This window comes from Vombatus ursinus, unplaced genomic scaffold, assembly GCF_900497805.2.
Source record: "Vombatus ursinus unplaced genomic scaffold, bare-nosed wombat genome assembly UNPS02007284.1, whole genome shotgun sequence".
In the NCBI taxonomy this organism is placed as follows: domain Eukaryota; kingdom Metazoa; phylum Chordata; class Mammalia; order Diprotodontia; family Vombatidae; genus Vombatus; species Vombatus ursinus.
This window is the reverse complement of record NW_020947062.1, coordinates 11,240,472-11,262,405: the sequence shown is the minus strand read 5'-3', so window position 1 is coordinate 11,262,405 and position 21,934 is coordinate 11,240,472. Positions and strand designations below refer to the sequence as shown.

Below are 21,934 nucleotides of genomic sequence, written 5' to 3'. Positions count from 1 at the left end.
GAGGTATGTGTATGTATGTATATTTATATATACTAGTTATAAATACAGTTGTTACATATATGCAGACAGAATCATTATTGCACCATGGGGGATATGTATATGTAATGTTTATAGGGGCTATCTGTGCCCTACCTGTGGCAGAGCCTTCAAAGTTTGTATTGGTCTGATCAGTCACAGTCCAACATACTGTTCCCAACAGTAAGGTCACTTAGTCCTTTCCTAATACAAGACCAACAACCAATATATACTATAGTTGCAATATGTATGTACATACATACACATACAATAGTTGTAATAAAGTTTATGTATTTGTATGTGTATACACACCCGTCCACCAGCCATGGTAGAACAACAATACGGTTTGTGTTTATACATGTATACACCCATCCACTTCCACAGTGAAACAATGATTCTCTGTACATATATACTATGTGTGTGTGTATATAATATATGCACTCTATATATTTTGCACATATATATTTTTATACATACACCCATATCCACCTACTCCCACGGTGGAACAATGATGCTCTGTGTGTGTGTGTATACTCTGTGTATAGAGACACACCGGCATATACCATGTATATAAAAACATTATAAATTTTGTGTCTATATATATATATCTCTATATCTCTATATCTCTAGTATATGCTACACGTGTATTTACATACACACACCCCCCCTCCACGGTGGAACAATGATTTGGTTCAAAGTATCACTAAGATAGTCGTGGATTACATTGTTTCCAAGCATCAAGGGCTGTGCTACACCCGCCCAAGCCTCGGCACTGCGGGATTCGCCAGCGGCAGGTGACCCCGGACTCACCCAGCGGAGGAATGTGCCCATTTATCGGGAGCCGGAGACACCGCCCGCCTTCTGCGCCGCTCCGATCCCCATTCTCAGACACCCGGGGCCAGTGCGGGCAGAGCCGCCGCGCTCCGGACGCGGAACGCCCCCGGAGAGGGGGCGCGTTGGCTCGGCGATCCCACCTCCAACCAAACCTCATTCCCCGCCCCCTTCCCTACAAATCTGGGTGTCCCCCAGCGCCCACGTGGGGGCTGGGGGCTGCCGACGCGCCCTGCCCGATCGGGCCCCTCCGCCCGGGGCCCTCCCGGGGAGTCATTCGCACCCGTCAACCACCATTCACCGCCGGAGGAGGGGCTGCGGGGTGGCTGGGCCACGCTGAGCTCCGGGGCCAGACGAGGCTCGGAGGAGCCGCGGTCGCCGCCCTCCTCCCGAAAGACACGTTTCCTCTGCTCCCACGCGCGGTCAGCACAATCACGGACCTCGCCTCCCTCCCTCCCCCCGGGGAGTCCCGTGCGCGCCCCAGCCCACTTCCACAACCGCCACGCCCGGGAGCCGACGGCGGGCACGCGGAGCGGGCGGGGGAGGAGGGAAAGAGCCGAGCTCCGGACAGGAAAGTCCAGGGAGCCTCGCCCACCCTCCTTCCTTTCCCTTCCCCCCTCCCTTCCCTTTCTCCCGGCCTACGGCAGGCGGCGAAGACTCTGTCCTGGGTGCGCAAAGGCGAAAACGGACAGGAGCGGAGGGAGGAAAATCAGGGAGGGGAGGAATTGCGCGGTGAGGTCAGCGCCGCGGAGGGGACGGGAGGGGCAGGGCGAGGCGGGGCGGGGAGGAGGGGGGCGGCGGCCGGCCCCTCCATTGGTTGACTAGCAGGCTGGCTGGGAGCTTGCGCCGCGATCCGGCCTGGCTCACGCACCCGGCTTGGGGTGGAGGGGGGGGCGGGGAAGGAGGCGGGTAGGGTAGGGTGCTGAGGGGACTGGCGAGCGGGCGGACGGACGGACGGGGACGAACCGACCGAATCCCCGGAACCCACCACCACGGAGGCCGGAGGCCGGAGGCCGGGCGGGGTGCGCGTGCGTGGGAGAGACGGCGGCTGCGCGCGCTGAGGGCGCGGGGTTGGTTGTGTGTGTGCTTGTGTGTGAGGAGCGGCGGCGGCGGCGTCGCGGCGAAGGTGGGGAAGGGGCGGCCTGTGTGAGGGGCACCGGCCCATGGCCCCGAGGGGCCGGGGGTCCCAAACCCTTCGCCTCTCGAGAGGAGCCCTAGAAGATGTCGGCTTAGTGGAGAGCGGCCGCCGCCGCCCCCGCGCCGTTGCCTGCTCCGGGGTTCCTCGCTGCCCAGTCCCTCAGTCGCCGGGGGGCTCGCCCTAACTCCGGGCCGTGGATAGTGGCGGCCTCCGCCTGGCCGGGGCTTGAAGGCGGCGGAGCCGAGGGCGCCCCGCGCGCGGGGTCCTGAGCGAGCGAGGGCGTGCGGGCATCATGTCGGCCAAGGTGCGGCTGAAGAAGCTGGAGCAGCTGCTCCTGGACGGGCCGTGGCGCAACGAGAGCTCGCTGAGCGTGGAGGCCCTGCTGGACGTGCTCATCTGCCTCTACACCGAGTGCAGCCAGTCGGCCCTGCGCAGGGACAAGTATGTGGCCGAGTTCCTCGAGTGGGGTAAGTGCGAGCGGCCCTCCCGCCCCGCTCCGCGCCCTCCCCTTCCTTCGCTGTCCTCCTGCCATCCTCTTCCTCCTCTGGACCTCCCTTCTTTGCCCCTCCTCCCCTCTCCACCTCCTCCTTTTCCTTCCTTCCTTCCTTCTTTCTCCTTCACCCCTCTTTTCTCTTCTATCTCTTTTCCTTCCCCCCTCCCTTTTTTTATCCCCCTCACCCCATCCACCCCCAAATCTCCTTCACCTTCACTCTTTTTTCCCCCCTTCGAGGGCTGCATCTCCTGCCATATTCCTGACTGCTCTAATAGAACTCACTATACGGCTTCCTAGATCAGCCCCTTGGATATCATATCCTGCAGAGCTCCCTGGGATATCCGCTACTCACCACCCCCACCCCTTTGGCTGTCGAACTTAACCCTTGGCCTCTTGTGCACTGCTCGTGAGAGGAGTCATAAGCTGCATTCGATGATGTGTAGCAAACATGAAGTGACTGCGGGGATATGTGCTAAGGGGGGAGAGGAATGTGTGGAAGGGAGGGGAAGATAGAAGGTAGGCATGGAGTCTGCTCTTATACTGTATTATTACTTACGGTGTTCTCCCCCCCCCCCATTTCCTATGACTTGGGGCCTAGCATCCGTCGCTCTGTCAAAGGCTAGGAATACCTCCATGACCACTGTTCACATGATTCTTCCACGCCAGGATGTCTTTCCAATAGCAGCCCCAGGGGTGTTGCATTTTTATGTCACTAATATCATTGCCAATTAAATATTTTCAATGTAATTGCAATGTGTTTGTAATGGTATTAACATTTTTATTTGGAGGTAGCCTGAAATCCAAACTATGTGGGATAATAGACTTTTTCTCCCTTACCTGTTGGTAGAGGTTCTTAGTGCCTTATTCAGCCCTCAAAATGATGCTTGAATAAATATCTCTAAAGGATCTATTAGGAGAAAAGTCTAAACGAATTTTTTTTGAAAACAATTCTTGTTAAATAGTAGATACATCTTTGCAAATTGGGTAAGACTTTTACTTAAACCCTTTTCTATGTAAAAGGCAGCATGGCATAGTGGACATAGTACTGAGCTGTAGTGAGTAGGGCCTGGGTTTGAGTCTGGCCTCTGATACTGCCTGTTGACCCTGCACAAATCACCTCTCTGTTCTAGGCAAGTCACACAGAAGATACTAACCTACATCACAGAGGGAATTTCCTCATCTGGGAGTTCCCAATGCCAATGAAATCAAACTCCATTTCTATCCCTGTAGATTACCTAGTGTTGTGGCATTAAGGCACTTTAGTGTTCTTCCATATAAAGCAATAGGAAGGCGGAGGAAAAATATCCCAAACCATGGAATTACAGATCTAGAATGCACCTATTTAAAATTACACGTTCCTCAGGTCAGTACTGTGTGGGAATCTCATAGGTTCCCAATACTTTTCTTCTTATTTCAGATATAACTGACTAGGTTCTGCCAAGTATGTGTAATGGTTGGAACTCACTAAATTTATTTATATAAAATATGAATTATTGTATTCTTAATTAGGGACTTTGCTACAGAGAAAAAACCCTGATTTTTGGGATGGCATTTTTTTTTAAACGTTGAGTTGAGAAAATTTTTCTTAGTAAAATGTTAAGGTCACATGGAATCAACAAGAGAATGATGCACTAAGAAAATTGCTGTTTCTGTTTAATTTCTGTGGTTGCCACCATTCATTGTTACATACAATATTAAATTGGTTTCATTTCCTTTGATCCCTTTTTCAGGGTCAATAGTACAGTGTCCAACTGAATAATTAACTAATGTTACATCTGCTTTTGAAAGGGACTGTTTGAGCCTTTATATTTATTTTATTTATTTTCTAAATGCTGTGGCTTCCATTCCTTTATAAACTACTTGATTTTGAAAGACCAAGACAAGATTACAAGTTAGGGTATATGACAGTAAAGCATCAGTTGTTGGATGATACAGAATTGATGTATCAGCTTTAGTAGAATGTACAACCTGGTAATTGTGTGGTCGTTATTCTTAAGACTGGGCGATTTCCATATTGGTATTCATTGTGCAGCTGAACTGACAACTAATTTAGGGTTCCAGTTCTCTGTAGCCCATTTGTAGCTCTAGTAACTGTAAATTGTAAGTGGACTTGAAAAACAGGAAAACAAAACTGTTAAATGTGTGATACTAAAATTGGTAAATTTTAACTCTTAAGTTACAATGGTGTAATCATTATACATTATGATAGAGGTCTTTGTGTAATTGTGTAACTTTGTATAAGGTATCATTAGGGACAAAGTATAGTAAAACATTTTGGATATATGTGGCAACTTTATTCCAAATAACTTAACACTTTTCCAAAATTGGAAAGAGTTATAGATAAAATTTTAGTCTTTGTTACCACATTTGTTCTATACTAAAATCTTGTTGTAGTTATACGTGCATATTTCTTCAATAGATCTATGACCTCATTGATGTAGTTACTTCCTCCAAGTGCTTATTGTAACCCTATATAAGCCTTCTTTTCCATGACTTCCCATAAATCTTCCATAATGGATTCACCCAGTGCACTGGAGGCCTTTGTTTTCATCCATTTAACATTTTGTAGGTACCACTGCAGCAGTAATGTCCATCTAACTTGAATCAGTCATTTGATAAGCCTCTATTAAGAATTACAGATGCTAGGCACTCTTAGGTGCTGGGAATGTAAAAACAAGAATGAAGCAGTCCCTTTTCTTAAAGATCTTTCATTTTATGGAAGGAGAGACAAGTATACAGTACATATAAGCACATCAGAGAAAGTCCTGCCTGAGCTGAACTTTGAAGAAAGGTAGGAATTCAAGAGGTGGAAATAAAGAGGTTGAAAAGCGTGTATGAAGGGTTTTAAATGTGAAGCAGGTGTCGGTAGTTGATCCCAGAATAGAAAGTTATTGGAGTTTATTGAATGAGAGGAATGCCATGATCAGACTAAGTTTTAGAGAAATCAACTTCGGTAGCTTTGGTAAATTGGAGAGATGAGGGACTTAAAGGTAGGGAAACCAATTAGGTTTTTGCAGTAGTAGACCAAGGGAGGAGTGATGAAGACCTTAAAATCGGGTAGTATCTGCGAGTGGAGAGAAGTGGATAAATGCCAGAATCTAGCAGCTAGGTGTATTATGGAGGATATAGTTGATAAGACATCAGTTAATTGGCTGTGTGGCATAAAAAAGGGTGAGAGGATGACTAGAAAGATGCTAATGCCTCAACAGGAATAGGGAAATTCAGAAGAGGGTTGAGTTTTCAGAGAAGAATGATGGTTTCTAGTTTGAACATGTTGAGTTTGAGGTGCCTGAGATATCACCATTTTGAAATGACCAATAGACAGTTGATGATCATTTCCTTAATGAATATCCATTGTGACACTTGTTTAGAAGTCATGGTTGGTAATGTGCTGTGGCCTACTTATGCCCATCATGCATCTGTTCATAGCTCTTTGTCACCCACGATATTTTTTGGAGATTATGATGTTCCATTATTTGTAGACACATAGTATTACTCTGAGAATATTGGTATTTTTAAAAAAAGTTAAGACTTTTTGTGTTAGGAATTAGCTACTCCCTTACACGTGTATAATCTAAATTCCAAATGGATTATTGAACCATATATGTTAAGTCATCTGATTATTAGTGTCATTTTCAGATAGAATTTTGTTTTTATTTGGGAAACATTTTTGGGAATTTCTAGCTTTTCTGTGAAATTACTTTCACTTAGGAAAAGGGAGAGTACTCTCTTAAATTTCATCTGGTTACAGTTTTGACTGCAGTGATACGCACTATTTGTACTTACTATAGGAAGAAGAGTTGGTGTAATCACATTTCATTATGATTTTAATGTTATGTACGGGTATTTTTATGTATGCTTGTCCTGAATTAGTATGGTAAGGTGTTGCTAGTAAATTTGGACCATATTTTGGATTATGTGTTTGAAAACTATTCTAGACAAGTAGATCTACCCTATGGAGAAGGTTTATTAGCAAAGGGAAGCTAACAAAAGTATCTAGGATAAACTAAGAAATCTAGTTATAATTGTAATAATAATTCACATTTATAGAATACTTTAAAGCGTACTAAAATGCCTCCTTCATTATAATCTTAAGCTTTAGATAGTACAAGTATTTCCCCCCCCCCATTTCACAAATCAGGAAAATGAGGCTTAGAGTTTATGACTTGCCCTTCTGAGCAACACAAGTGAAAAATGTGATTTGAAATAATGTTTACTGACTCCAAAGTCAGAATCCTGGAAGTTATTGAATCAAATTTCCTTCAAAATTAACATATAAATTCAACCTAGATTTTTCTGAGAAATTACTTTTGTAGGAAATTTGAAAGTAGACAAAAGAAGTTTAAATCATGAAAGAGAAGGATATTTTTGACTGTTCTAATTGTCCTGGAGGTCGTATTGGAAGGACAATCGTTTCCTTATTTGTCTTTAATTTTTTCTTCAAAATGTAGTTCAATAAATTTTCTTTTTTGAAAGAATGAAAATATTATCTTCAAATAAAAAGATTGTCTTTTGTGAATTTCTTTTAAATTATTTTTATAAAATTCATAATTTAAAAAGCGAGCCCTACATCACAGAATTTCAGAGTTGAGAGGTAGAAACCATGTAGTCTAAGACTATTAGCCATTTTTGTTCTAGGAGATCCAGAGTTCATTCTCGTTAGCACAGAAAACAGATGCAAATCTATCTTTCATTCTTCTCAGTAGCATATGATAACAGGCCCATCCAACTAAGCATGGGTCCCATTTTAAGTTCTCTTTTCTCAGTATAACTTTAAAAAATAAATTTTTTATTGTCTGAAGCTTTCCTTTGTAACCTCATCTCCTGATCTTCAGTGCTTCTGACTTTGGTCATCCAACATTACCTGCCACCCTTGCTTCCATCTTTACTTTTTTTTCTTTTTAAAGAAATTTTTATTAGTATCATTTGTTTTTATATTGCGTAGATTTCCCCCTGTATCTCTCCTTCTCCCCTTTCCCATTGAACCATCTCTTATAGCAAATTTTTTAAGAAGAGGAAGAGAAAAAAATTTGGCAAAATTGATCAGTGCATTGGCCAGTTCTGATGTTGCATATGTAATATTCTACATCCATGTACTTTGACCTCTGTAAAATGTGGAGGTGTCAGTCAATCAGTAAGCATTTATTAAACACTTAGGATTTGCCAAGCAATATGCTTAGCATTGGTGATACAAAGAAAGGCAAAAAAAAAATTTTCTAATCTCAAAGAAGTGTACAGCTTAATGGGAACAGGAATGAGCATTTATTAAGCATTTACTGTGCCTGTGCCAGGCACTGTACTAAGTGCTTTATAGATATAATCTCATTTTGCCCACACAACAGAAATAGGTGTGGTTATGATCCCCATTTAATAGTTGAGGAAACTGAGTCAGGTTAAGAGTCACACCTAGTAATTGTCTCAGTCTGAATTTGAACTCAGGTCTTCCTGACTCCAGGCCCAGCTCTCTTTCTACTTCTCAACCTATAAGCATTTAGGTATATAAAAGATATATACAGCATATATAAGGTAATCTGAAAGATAGTAATTGGAGGACCAAGAAAGGCCTCTTGTAGAAGATGAAATTCGAGGTAACTCTTGAAGGAAACCAGGGAAACTAAGAGGCAGAATTGAAGGGGATGGAGCATCCCATGAATGAGAGATAGTCAGTGAAAAAGCGAGGAGTCTGGAAAAGGCGTATGATGTTTGAGGAGCTGAAATTAAGCTAGTGTAACTAGATTGTAGAGTTTGTAGAGGAGAATAAGATATAAACAGGCCAGAAAGATGGAAAGGGGCTGCTTGATGAAGAGCTTTAAATGCTGCACAGAGAAATTTATACTTGGCCCTGAAGGTAATAGGGAGCCACTGAAATTTATTGATTGGGGCAAGGAAGGGACTTTTGCATTAGAAAAATCACTTGGCAGCTGAGTGGAAGATGGATTGGAGTGGGAAGAGACTTGAGGCAGGGAATTTAACCAAAAGGATATTAGTCCAGGCATGAGAGACAATAGGAATGTCTGAACTAGAATTTGTATAGAAAGAAGGGGACGTGTATGAAATGATGTTATGGAGGTATAAACAATAAGACTTGGCACAAGTTTGGATTTGTGGGGTCAGTGGAAGTGAAGAGTACAGAATAGCACCGAGGTTATACGTATGTGTGTCTGGGAAGATAGTAGTTCCCTCAGTGATAGGGAAGTTTGGAAGAGGGAAAAATTTGGGGTTAAAAGACAAGGAGTTCTGTTTTGGACAGGTTGAGTTTGAGATATTTACACATCATCCAATTCAAGATGTCCAAGAGTCAGTTAGAGATAACATGATTGTAGAGACCAGGGCTGGATATATAGATCTGGGAATCATCAGCGTGGATGATTGTAGAATCCATGGAAACTGAAGAGATGTGTAGAAGTATAGAGTCAAAAGAAAAAGGGGCCTAGAATAGAGCCTTGGGGCATACCCACTGGTAATGGAGGTGAAGATGCAGCACGAGAGACTATGAAGGAACAGGATGGATAGAAGGAAAACCAGGAGGGAGCATTTAAATGAAAACCCAGAGAGTGAAGTATATCTGGAACAGTGATTAAATACTGCACAGTTCAAGAAAGATGAGGATTGAGAAAAGGCCATTAGATTTGTCAGTAAAGAGATAATTGGTAACTTTGGAGAGGGCAGTTTCAGTTGAAAAATGAGGATGGCTTTAGAAGAGAGTGGTATCTCTTGCTTGGAGCCAAGTTTGTTCTTTATAATTTCACAACATTCCGTCTTCCTTCCTTCCTTCCTTCCTTCCTTCCTTCCTTCCTTCCTTCCTTCCTCCCTCCCTCCCTTAAAAAAGATGAGTAAATTGCTTAGAAATGTCCTGTGCATGGAGATTATCAGTCTCTTAGACAACTCTCAGGGAAGTATTTTGGTGCAATGGAAAGAATGCTGGATATGGAGTCAGGAGTCTGTGTTTGTATCTCATCTCTACATTTTTCCTGTAGAGGACTGACATTGCTTTGTATCTTACAACTTGATCTGTACTATATATTCATCAGTTTTCTGGTTGATTTTTATTACCTTTAGGTAATGGGTTACAAATCATATTTTTAAATAAAAATTTTTGTGAAATGCCAGGATTTTGTAAGAGAGAACTTTGTATATTTCCCCCTTATTAGCAAAGGATGAATTAAGCGTGCCCAGAAAAATAATTGAATTATCTCATCTCTGCTTTGTTGGTGTCTTTTGCATGAAGTTTTATTTATGGGGAGAAAGTAGATTAGTGATAAAAACCTAAAAACCATTGTAGGAACATCATAGAACTAAAAGCATCTAGAGCTAAAAAGGATCTTGAGATCATTTGATCTTGCCCTTTGGTTTCAGACAGCAAGGAGGGTGCTTTTTCCAGGTCTTAAACATATTTCTATGGCACCTAGACAAATTTTATTCATTCACTTCTCTCGTGAAAGATTGTAAACAATAAGTTCTACTTTCCTATCTTGACTTCTGCCTTTAAATATCCCTTTTTTGCATCATCCCATACTCAACATTTCTCATAGCTATCACCCTGGTCCAAGTTCTTATTACTTTGTGCAGTGATAGAAATAGGCTTAAGTCTATTAGCTGACTTCCTGCCTGTAGTCTAACTTCCATACCTCTTTAAGTGCTGCTTTTATTTCTCTATCAAAACTCTGCTCCATTGTCTTTTCATGACATTGGGATGGATGGCACTGGATTTTTCAAGGTTACACCAGCAGAATACAAGTTTGGACTGTTTTCTTAAACTGGAAAGACTTTTTGAGTAGGCAAGATGGCATAAGAGCATCAGTCTTGGAGTTAGGAAGATGTTAAGTTCAAATATTGTGTCAGACATTATAGCTGTGTGATCTTGGGTAAAAAACTTGAACTCTCTGTTTTCTCATCTGAAAAATAAAGGGATGGGGCTTGATGGCTTCTGAAAGTCCTTTCTAAGTCCATATATGTGATCCTATGTGAATTGAACAGTGATCAACTATATCTCTTTTATGAGAATCAGCTGAATTCAGAGGCTCATAATGAATATTTTTACCCCCAAACTTTTGAAAACTTGTCTACAAAGTTGAAGAGGGATTGTGAGCTTGTTATTAAAGGAAATACCCATACCACCACAATCACAAATTGTTAAAGTGTTGAAATTGAGCAATACAAGTTGTCCTTAATCACATCATTAATCTTATTAAAAATTTACACTGGGTTCCCTTCAACAGCATCGCAGACCCCTTCACTTTAAATACAACTTTGGTGGAATTCTTGAAGTAAATATTCTTAAATGATTCTAAAAAATGCTTACTGTTACTTATGTCATACAATGTAACCCTGAATTTTAAAAATTCCATTTTCAGATCAATTTTATTTTTAATCTAACAATATTGCAAGCAAATTAATGAGATGAAAGTGATTGCTATCAATACATATTTTATAGTTTGAAATTGTATTAGATATGTTCACACTGTGGTATGTCAACAATTTTTTACCGTTTTATGTAAGCCAATTGATATTTAGAGTTTTTTCTGCTCATAATTTTGCTGAAAAATGTGATAATTTTAAAATTAAATTTGTATTTTGTTAGCAAAATGTCCTCCTTTTCTCTCATAGACTTTTTAAAAAATTTGTCAGCTTGCCCATTACATCGGAATCATTAGAAATAAAACCAGATTAGAGATAGTTAGTGTCGTATTTATTTATCTTCTGTAATAGAATTTGTTACCCAGATTAGGTTATTGGATTTTTTTTCCCCTGATCTCTTCAAACTTATAGATTTTACCTATTGATCCATAATGGGTGTTGATACAAAAAAATTATGATAAAAACCAAACAAAACTAAGACTACAAAAGGCATCTTATAACTCTGCTATGACAAACAGATAAATTGTGTGCCTTATTGGGAGTACTCAATGATGGCTCCTTGTTGATCTCAAATTGAACTTTTAGTCACATGATCAATTATTTACCAGTCTGCATTGACTGAACACATAAATTGTATGGACCCAACACAGATGGCAAAGCAGCTAAGGTTGCTGTGTTTTCTCATTTGAAATTAAAAATTTTCCCCAGAGACTGTGGTACATAATTTGAAAAACACTGACCTGTGATATAAATTCTAAAATCCTCAACCCAGCTCTCAAGATTCTCTATAATAGAATCCCATTTTGCTTTTTGGCAAATTTATCTCTATCTCTACCACAAATCCTTTTATATACAAGCAGTTCTTCTTACTCATATGGCAGGCATGCTTATTCCCCTTCCATATAGAAAAAAATTCTAGAAAAAAAGTTCATAGAAAAAGTTCTGTGCTATTGTTCCTCCTTGTGATGCATTTCTCAACTCTAAAATGAGGGGGTTTGATTAGATGAACCCTCTAAGGCTATTTCTAACTTTTTGTGATTCCTTCTCTTCTAGTCTTATTATTTATACATTTTACTCATTCCTAATGATTCAATTAAAATCTCATATCCTCCAGTAAGTGCTCTGCCTCTCCTAGCCCCCTTAATGGGGGACTACATTGACTTCTTCCTCCTTTTCATTTTCAATTTTTATAGAACTTAGCTATACTATGAAACCTGGCAGGGGCTCTATGTACTTTTTCTTTATATCCCTAATTATTAGCACAGTGCCTGGCACATGGTAGATGCTTAATAAATGCTTGTTACTTGATTATTTAAATATAGGATAGGAGAAAGTAATGTGTTTAGTTTGCTTAAAACTACCTGATTTTTTATGTCTGAATGTATAGTATCTTCTTCAGAGGCCCTCATTCTAATGCTGCAGTCATGCTCAAGTAAAAATGAAAACAAAACAAAACCCAGTTTACAAATGGGCTGTGTTCCAAAAGTTTGATTGCAAGTTGGTTCTTTGGAACTTGGAATACATCTTCCAATAGAGATGGTGATTAGATTCCTAGACCATAATTTTGACAAATTGGCAAATATTTGCAATGAAAAATAGTAAACTTTTCCTGTGGTAAAATATTGTCATTATTTGCAGAGAATTCTGATTACTTTGAATTTGAATCCCTGCTTTTCTACATATTTGATCTTGGGTATGAGAGTAATCTCTCTGTGCCTTAGTTTCCTCATCTGTAAAATAAGAGGTCTGGACTTCATGATCTCTAAAGTTACTTCTAGCTTTTAACCTTATGACTATGGCCAAAATAAATAAAGTTTAATAAGAATTTAATCATTTAGGTAAAATTTGAAAATGTAATGAGCATAACATGCTGTCCTAATAGGACTGCTTAAGTGTTAAGTTACCAGTTACCAGATCAGTGGCTTTGGATTCAAAAGACCTGGGCTCCAATTTTCTCTTTCCACTTTAACTGTCTTGTGTGACTTTGTCAAGTCACTTAACCTTCCTGCGTCAATTTGCTCATCTGTAAAATGAGAGGATTAGCTTAATTGACCTCTGAGGTCCCTTCTAGCTCTTCATATATGATCCTCTCATCCCTTCAAAAATCTTGGAAACAGAATAAGAAATACCTTCCATTTATTTTTCTAACAAATAGCAGAAGTAAAATTCTAAGGTAAAACCTACCCTTATCAGAAGAAGGGAACAGCAGGCTTTGGAGGACTGAATTAACTTTTAAAGGCATCTGTCTGTTTATTAATTTACCTCTCTGTTGCATTTTCATCCTGTAGTATGAAAGTACTCATTGAAAATAAATTTGTCTGTTCATTTTCAAATCAAGATGGATTAAACCAGTAGTTAGACTAGTCTTGATTATATGTTGCTCCAAAGTGTGTTCTTATTTGAAAGTCCTTAAACGTATTGCTACTTAAGAGATATACATTTTATATTCAGAGGCTATATGTTTAAAAGCAATGATTTATTTTAATATTTTTAACTTAATCAAAAAAACAAAAGATTTATTTGTTGATTCAGTGTAGTTAACTGATGTACACACTTAGGAGCTGTTGATCCTGGGAAATACACTCTAAAATTGACTTGTTTTGTCAAGGTGATTGATTTGAAAATGTATGATCTACCTTGAAAATTGAAATACAAATCTGTCAAAGCTCAACTCTACTACATTTAGATAATTACCTTCACTTTTCTGGTCCTCAGTTTCTTTGTCTCTAAAAACAAGGAGTTGAAAAACAACAAGGAGTTGAATCTACAAGGTCCCTCTTAGCTTTTACCTTCTCAGATTTCTATTTGAGAACTGTGAAGCCATTGGAAGTGATCCATCTTTAATGTAATTGTCATGGATATTTAGGGTATATTTTTGCTCTGCTATAGTAGGACACCACCAGAAGGTTGGCAACCAGGTGATGTGGGGTTTTTTTTTTGTTTGTTTTGTTTTGGCCAATTAAATTCAGCAAACATTTATTGAGCACTTACTATGTATAAGGAAGGAACTGTGTAAAGCCATAAACAACCCATGAAGACTGTCTACTAAGATATAGAAGGCTTGTGAAATGTGAATTTAATACTAATGAAATCATGTTAAGACAAGAAATATACATAAAATAAGCCTGGGTTCCTTTGATAATTTTTTCCCCTTCAATAAACACTTAATTATCAACATAGAATGAATGTATATTTTCCGTATATTTTCCAGATATTTGCCCATTTAGTTGTTAGTGTTGTACAGAAATTTAAATTAGATTATATAGTGAACTTATTCTTTTTCTTCTTCTAGTTCATTCATATTTTTTATTTTGTTTTTGTTGGGTTTTTTTTTTTTTTTTTTTTGGATTGGGCAATGGGGTTAAGTGACTTGCCCAGGGTCACACAGCTAGTAAGTGTTATGTGTCTGAGGCCAGATTTGAACTCAGGTCCTTCTGAATCCAGGGCCAGTGCTCTATTCACTGTGCCATCCCTCTTCTAGTTCATTCAAAACCAAAAAAAGATAAAGAGAAAGATTTCTGCCACTTTAAACAATCATTTTCTCAGTTTAAAATGGATTATCCCAAATGTGGAAAGTGTTATTTTTATAGCTGCAGATGAAACTGTGAGTGTAAGCTTGTTATGGGCATAGACAATTTTTTAAAGCTTTCTTTGTATTCCTAACAGTTTTTGCTCAAAAAATATATATTGAGTGAATAGTCTCTGATCAATAAAAGTTTATTAATGATTTTCACTGGTTCACTAGTGTTGACTTCCTTTAAAAATTCATCAGCAGATATTTATTTCTGGAGTAGTTTTACCTTTGTCTAGGAATTTATTATGGTTTATGGAGGGATAATTGATATTCAAATCACAGCCAACTCTTCATTGGCAGTTAGGATTTTCCCAGATTTCTCCATCTACTGGCTGTTTCCCTGCTTTCTACAAACATAATTATGTTTCCATAACCCTTTAAAAAACTCTGACTTGATCCAACAATGTCCAATAGCTATCATTCTTTATCTCTCTTATCCTTCATGGCTAACCACCTTGAGAAAGCTGTTTATGCTCAGTTTTTTGACTTCCTTTCCTCTCACTTGATTCTAAATTGTTTGCATTATGGTTTACAACCTCATCATTCAACTAAAATTACCCTCTCCAAAGTTACCAGTTATCTCTTCATTGCCAAATGTAATGGCCTTTTTTCAATTCTCATTTTTCTTGAACTATACAGCATTTGATCACAGTTTCCTCCTGGATACATTCCACTTTCTGGGTTTTTATGAAACTGCTCTCTCTTGCTTCTCCTCCTATTCATCCAGTTCTTTCATGGTCCCCTTTGCTATATCTTCATCTCCACTACCTGTGGGTGTCCCCCAAAGCTCTATCCTGGGACCCTTTCTCTATACTCTCTCTCTTGGTGTTCTCTTCAGTCTTCATGGATTCAGTTATCATCTCTATGCAGATGATCCCCATATTTATATATCTAGCCCTGTGCTCTCTGCTGAGCCACCATCTCTGTCTTCCTCTTGGACATCTTGACCTGGATGTTGCATAAATATTTCAAACTCAACATGTCCAAAACAACTCCTTGTCTTTTGCTCTCAAAGGGATCTTCCTTTCTTCCAAACTTCCCTATTACTACTGAGGGCACTGCCATCCTTCAGTTACCCAGGCTTGTAACCTTGGTGCTATCCTGTACTTCTTACTTGTACTCACTCCACATATCCAGTCTGTTGTCAAATTTTGTCATTTTTACATTCACAACATCTCTCATGTTTCCTTCTCTCTGCTCACACAACTCTCCCCTGGTAGGTCTTTATCATCTCATACGTCTATTACAATATCCCTGCCTCTACCCTGCTCATTACAACCCATCCTTCACTCAGCTGGATTGTGATTTTCCTACACTGCAGGTATGACCATATCACCTCCCTACTAAGTAAACTCCGGGGATTTCCATTTACCTCCAGGGCCAGGTATAAATTCTGATTGACTATTAGAGTCTTTCACAATCTGACCCCTTATTAACCTTTCTAGTCTTCCTACACCTTACTCCCACATACTTGACACTGGACTACTTGCAGTTCCTCAAACATGACCATTACACTCTTAATTCCCTATTCCTTGCTTTTTCACTGGCTATTCCCCCCCCCACCAGACCAGCCCACTTCGTCCCCTCCCCCATGCCTGGGTTGCTTTACCTTACCTCTGTTTCCTGGATTTCCTGGCTTCCTTCATGATTCAGTTCAGATCTTGCCTTCTACAGGAAGGCTGCTTTTCAGCCTTCACCAGTGCCATTCCTCTGAGATAACTTTCCATTTACACTGTATAGATCTTGTATGTATGTGGTTGTCTGCATATTGTCTCCTGAGTTAGAATGTGAACTTCTTGAGGTCAAGGGCTATGTTTTGTCTTTATATCCCTAGTGCTTACCACAGTGACACATAGTAAGGGCTTACTGAATGATTGTTGATTGACTGAATTGAGAATATTATCAAAGTAATTTAGAGAAAGGCCACGGTATATGAATTATAAACTACTGCTTTTACATGATGATGCCATTGAGCTCTGACATATCTTAAACTTATTTTGTGCAATTTTTTTCTAAAAGCATTTTAACCTAAAAAATAAGGTATTCAGGTTTTGAATATTAAAAGAATTGTTGATTTTTTTTTTTTTTGCTTAAGTGATTATCTATTTCATAGTGTCTAGTGTTTCCCTTTTCCTGTTGTCTGCTTCCCTTCCAGTAATAGTTTTTTTTGGGGGGGGGCAGGACTACTGATGGTAATTTTGATGAATTGTACCATTTATTATCTGATTAAATATCACTAAATTATTGTAGTTTATTTTTTAAAAGTATTTTGTCCTGGGGACAAGTGATTGTAATAATCTTACCATCTGTCTGGGTTGTTTTTTAGGCTTGAATTTAGAACCATAGAACACAGAATGTCAGAACTAGAGGAGAATTTAGAGATAATCTAGTTCAGCCACCTTATTTTACATTGAGGAAACACGAGTTTGGGAGGCAAAGTGACTTACTTAGAATTACATGGCTATTTGTTGGCAGAACCTGGACTAAAACCCAAGTCTCTTGACTTCTGTTCTTGGTCTCTTTTTTCTTACAGTATTTTGCAACATTTTATTGGTATTTTATGGGGTCTTACTCTGCCATTATTAGATTCATAATTCATGTGTGTTTGCTGAGTAGTAATGCTATTAGTCATGCCAACATTGCAATAGGTACAAAAGTTTATCAGCTCACAAAACTTTTACTATCCAGAAGGAATGCTGGCAATAAAATCAGTGAAATAAACATTCTTTTTTATTTGGTGGAAATAAACTTTCCAAGGCAAGTAGCTGATTTACATTGCCTCATTGTCCTGGCAATGATTAAAAACCTTCAACTTCATTTAAGGAAGAGTTTAATTTTTTTATTTAAAAGATCTTTTAAGTCCTTTGGTTTTGAGACTTTTGAAACAAAATGGTACTTATATAAATAGTTTGTAGACTAATGTGAGTATTATTTTTGGCCCTTCTCTTTCATTCATGTGAAAAGTCATGGTCTTTTCCATCAATTTGTAGTGTGAGAATGTCAAGGCTGATTTATTTTATGTGTTGAATTTTCCACATGTAGATATTAACTTCTACTCATTAACTTAAAACAATTATTAATTTCAAAATGTTGTGTTCAGTGAAATTTAATTCTAAAGCTTGTTCTTAGTAGTTTGGGTTATATAATAATAGGGCTATATAATGAAGTATGTTATGTTTTCTGTAGCATTTCTCAGAACAACCCTTTTGGCTTAGAGCATATCTGGAATACTGTGATTCTGGGTGTCACAGTTGAAGGAAGACTTTGATAAACTGAAGGTTGTTCAAAGAAGGACAACAAGGATGGTGAAGCCTTGAGTCTTTATCACGTGGAAGCTATGGGAGCAGGTTGAAGTAACTTGGGCATGTTTATCCTGGAGAAGAGAAGGCTGAGGGGAGAGATGGGGTGCCCAGAGGAGAATGAAAGATAACTACAGATGAATATTATGTGGGCCCAGAACTGAGTAAGAGAAGAAGCACAGGCACTTATTTTGTGCCAGACACTTTATGCCTTTGGGAAATTGCAAAGTATTTTTTTGACTCTCAGATATCTCCCTTGAAACAAAGACCCATCTTTTTTTTTTCCCCCAACATTGATATTTGTTCAGTGGTCTTATATGGCTATAATTCATGGAACACATAAGTCTCTAAAGAATTAAAGTTATGAGTCACTGAACATGGTAATCAAAACAATGGTAGCGTGGCGTATGGAAAGAGTGTAATAGTTGACTGCCCTGTAAATCAACTCACTGTCTCTGTGACCCCTCAGACCAAAATTTCCATCCTTGGACACCACTCCTCTACGTTTGTTGTCTGTCCCTCTCTTAGAATGTAAATTATTTGAGGACAGAGACTGTCGCATTTTGTATCGTATTCCCAGCATATTTAGCAGAGTGGCTGGCAGTATAGGGTTTAATAAATGCCTTTTAGTTAATTTTCTTATTTAAAAAACTATCTTGACCATCTTGTGGAAGAGTGACTTGTTGTATTTGGCCTCAGAGGGCAGAACCAGGAGTGGAAATTGCAAGGAGGCAGATTTAGGTTGATATTAGGAAAAGTCTCTTTACAATTTGAACTGTCCCAAAATGGAATGGGCTCGGTCAGGAAGTAGTGGGTTCTCCGTCATTGGAATTCTTCTAACAGAACTAATATGTTCAGTAGTCAAGTGAATTATAGTAAGGATTCCTTTTACATATGACTTGGTCTAGCTGGTTGCTGATGTCTCTTCCTACTCAAAATTTCTGTGATTCTATTAGGTAGGCAATGTAAGTGTTGACCTCATTTTATAGATAAGAAATCAAGTTTGACAGTTGACATCTATAAGACCATCTGAAGGATTACAAGTATAATAAGGAAAACAGAGAGTAGATTTCTTTTCTTAGTGCTGCCAATCAGTTGCTAAACAAAGTGGACACCCAGCAGTTAGAGAATGGCTGAGTACACTGTAGTAATCAATATGGTAGAATATTATTGTATCAGAGGACATGATGAAAATGATGGATTCAGATAAACTTAGGGAGACATAAACTGATGTGACATGAAGTAAGCAGAACCAAGAGAACAACTTTAACATATCTTGGCTTTTTATTTGCGTCTCTAGCACCTAGCACAGTGCTTTGCATGTAGTATGATCTTTAATAAGTACTTATTCATTCATTCACTCAGTCACCACAGTAATGTAAAGGAAAACAGCTTTGGAAGATTTCAGAATTCTGATCAATGTATTGACTAGTCAAGACTTCAAAAGACTGAAAAAGAAGCATGCCTCCCACGTTTTGTCAGAGGACATACCATTTCAAAGGGGACCAGTGTGTTGATTTATCTTGTTTCACTATACTTACTTGTTATAAGGAAGGACTTCTGTTTGAGGGTGGTGGGAGGAGTTGGTGGAGTGATAAAGTTGCAAGTTCAGAAGGGCACACAGAAGTGGGAAGTTTTGTCACTGCCGTGTTAGGTTTAACAGATATTTAAAAGCAAACAAATTGTAAAGGACGGTAGTTCACAATTTCATATGCAATTTTTATTGGTTTAAGTTCATAATAAAACAAAATTAAAAAAAAAAGAAAATAATGGAATTATACAGTAAAATCTACAAAAATATGTGTACTCTTTGACTCAGTGATTCCACTACTGGGACAATACCTCCTCAAGGAGGTTGATAGTAGTTTAATTCTGTTCATTTTTATTATTTTCTTATGTTCTTATTTGTGCATTTGAATACCTATACTTGATAATAGGAGTTAGAATACAATTTACATAAGCTTTGGGGGGAGAGTTCATTTATATAAGCTTGGGGGGGGTAAGGTTTCACACTTGGCAGGTTTATGATTTGTAATATTTCAAAAGAAAGACTCATTACTAGTGTGATATTAAGTTAAAATTACTTTAGTAACAGTGTTTGTGCTTCCTCCATCCAAGGGTGGTTGCAAGCAAAGCCCTCTGCAAAGTGCTTTAGCACTATATAAGCCTGAGCTGTTATTGGTGTACAAATTTAGAAGCAGACTCAAATATTTTTGTTAGTTTTTTAACAAAAAAAAAACTTATTTCAGAGGAAAATAGGAATACCTAAAATTTTAAAATAAATGACAAAATGTTGTTACTTTTTTCCATACACACACTCCTTTCCCCCAACTTTAGATGCAACTCAACAAACATTTTGTTTGTTTTCTTTTTCTTTAAGACAGTTGGGGTTAAGTGACTTACTCAGGGTCACACAGCTAGTAAGTGTCAAGCGTCTGAGGCCAGATTTGAACTCAAGTCCTCCTGACTCCAAGGCCAGAGCTCTATCTACTACACCACCTAGCTGCTCTCAACAAGCATTTTTAAAAGCACTTTGTGCCAGGCATAGGAGATACAAAGACAAAAATTAAAATGTCCTTGTCCTCAATGAACTTACATTCTATTTTACTAGCATGTACATGGAAAATTCTCATAGGAGGAGAACCCTAGCAACTGGAGAGTTCAGGATAGGTTTCCTGTATGAGGTGGCACCAACTAAGCTAGGAAAACTAGGTATTTTCTTAGGTAGAGGTGAGTTGGGAGTATGTTAGAGACATGGAGGAACAACCTTTGAAAAGGCACAAAAAAGATAGAATGTCATTAACAGCAATCAATCCACTTTGGAACATAGAGTCTAGTAAGGAGAGTATGTGTATTGTAAACCTGGAAAGGTAGATTGGAACCTGATTTTGAAGGGCTTTAAAAAGTCAAACATAGGATTTTTATAGTTTACCTTAGAGGCAAGAGGGAGGCACTGGGACTTTTTGAGCAGTTGAGTGACCTGTGCCTTATGAATATTATTTTGGCCAGATATGTGATGTATTGGAGAGGGGAGAGACAGAAGGTCAGTAAACCAATTAGTAGGCTCTTGTAATAATCAAGGCAACAGGTGATGAGGGAGCAAACTGGAGGGCAGGAAAGAGGAGACAGGCCTGTGAATGCTAAATTAAGGATAGATGGAAGCTATATTATGGAAGTTGAATCAACAAGACTTGACATCTGGCTTAATTTTGGTATTACTGAATTAAAGGATATGCGCAGTTGAGTGAATTTTTGGGTACAGTTCCAAATTGCTTTCCAGAATGGCTGGACCAATTCATAACTCCACCAACAATGTATTAGTGTGCCTATTCTATAGCAGCCCCTCCAACAATGGCCATTTTCCTCTTTTGCCATCTTTATCTATCTGATAGGTATGAGGAATAACACCAAAGTTGCTTTAATTTACATTACTGTTATTACAATGATTGGAAGCATTTTTTCTTATGGTTATTGATAACTTATGTTTCTTCTTTTGAAAATTGCCTGTTCATATCTGTTGACCATTTATCAATTGAAGATTTAATTCCCTATGTCTTGGGTATATGAGACCTTTATCAGAGAAATGTGCTGCCAGTTAACTGTTTCTTACTTTCATTGATCTTCATCCAAATGCTGTCCATTATGTTTCTTGCCTCTGATTTCAGAATTTTTTCATATGAGTATGTTATCTTAATATACGGTGCTGCCCAGCTTCCCTTTTTACCTGTTTTCTTCTTCTTGAGTAAGTTATGTCATTCCTGAGTTTTATTCCAGTAATGGGTCTAATCCCACCAAGTTCTTTAGTGATACTCTTAAGGTCAGATTTTCTACCATTTTGATCTTTAGTTAACCTTGTGTCTTCGTTCTCACACTGTCACACTTGGACCATGAGTCATTTTCCAAGCTTACCTCTCCTAATGCTTTCTAATTTGAATTCTACTTTGCCTGTTTTCATGATTTCAAGTCCTAGAGTCAGGTGATAATTTTTTTTTCTATCTTAAACTTACAGCTGTCCTTTTGTTTTTGTCACGTTTATGGGCACATATATTGTTGGATTTTTACTTTTTTCATTTCAGCAACTCATTTCCTTTTTAATAGAGGAATTCTTTTGATATTCAGTATTGTATTTTGCTAATATTTTCTCTTATATACATATAATTTGCCTCCCCAGTAAGACACTCATAACAACATCTGCTAAGGTCCTTGTCATGTAGATGTGGCTAGTT

General features: G+C 38.8%; 2 protein-coding genes across 3 annotated transcripts in view; one reads left to right on the top strand and one right to left on the bottom strand.

Moving 5' to 3' along the window:
* Positions 1-1,278: 1,278 nt before the first annotated feature.
* Positions 1,279-2,278, bottom strand: LOC114033511 (WAS/WASL-interacting protein family member 1-like). Its single transcript, XM_027849032.1, has 3 exons — positions 2,199-2,278; positions 1,592-2,164; positions 1,279-1,510 (listed from the first exon to the last, which is right to left on the bottom strand). Exons 1-3 carry the CDS (start codon positions 2,276-2,278, stop codon positions 1,279-1,281), a joined length of 885 nt encoding a protein of 294 aa, XP_027704833.1.
* Positions 2,277-21,934, top strand: part of CDC42BPB (CDC42 binding protein kinase beta) — a 145,650-nt gene continuing 125,992 nt past the window's right edge. For both annotated transcript variants that reach the window (XM_027849062.1, XM_027849061.1), the window contains exon 1: positions 2,277-2,451. In XM_027849062.1, the coding sequence (XP_027704863.1) occupies positions 2,277-2,451 (175 nt within the window). The remainder of the gene's footprint in view (positions 2,452-21,934) is intronic.

Coding starts and splice junctions, on each gene's coding strand:
- LOC114033511 (XM_027849032.1), bottom strand. CDS start 2,278: ATGATGCCCGCACGCCCTCGCTCGCTCAGGACCCCGCGCGCGGGGCGC. Junction 2,165..2,198: donor CGCCTTCAAGCCCCGGCCAG/GCGGAGGCCGCC, acceptor GCCCGGAGTTAG/GGCGAGCCCCCCGGCGACTG. Junction 1,511..1,591: donor CCCCTCCCGTCCCCTCCGCG/GCGCTGACCTCA, acceptor TTGCGCACCCAG/GACAGAGTCTTCGCCGCCTG.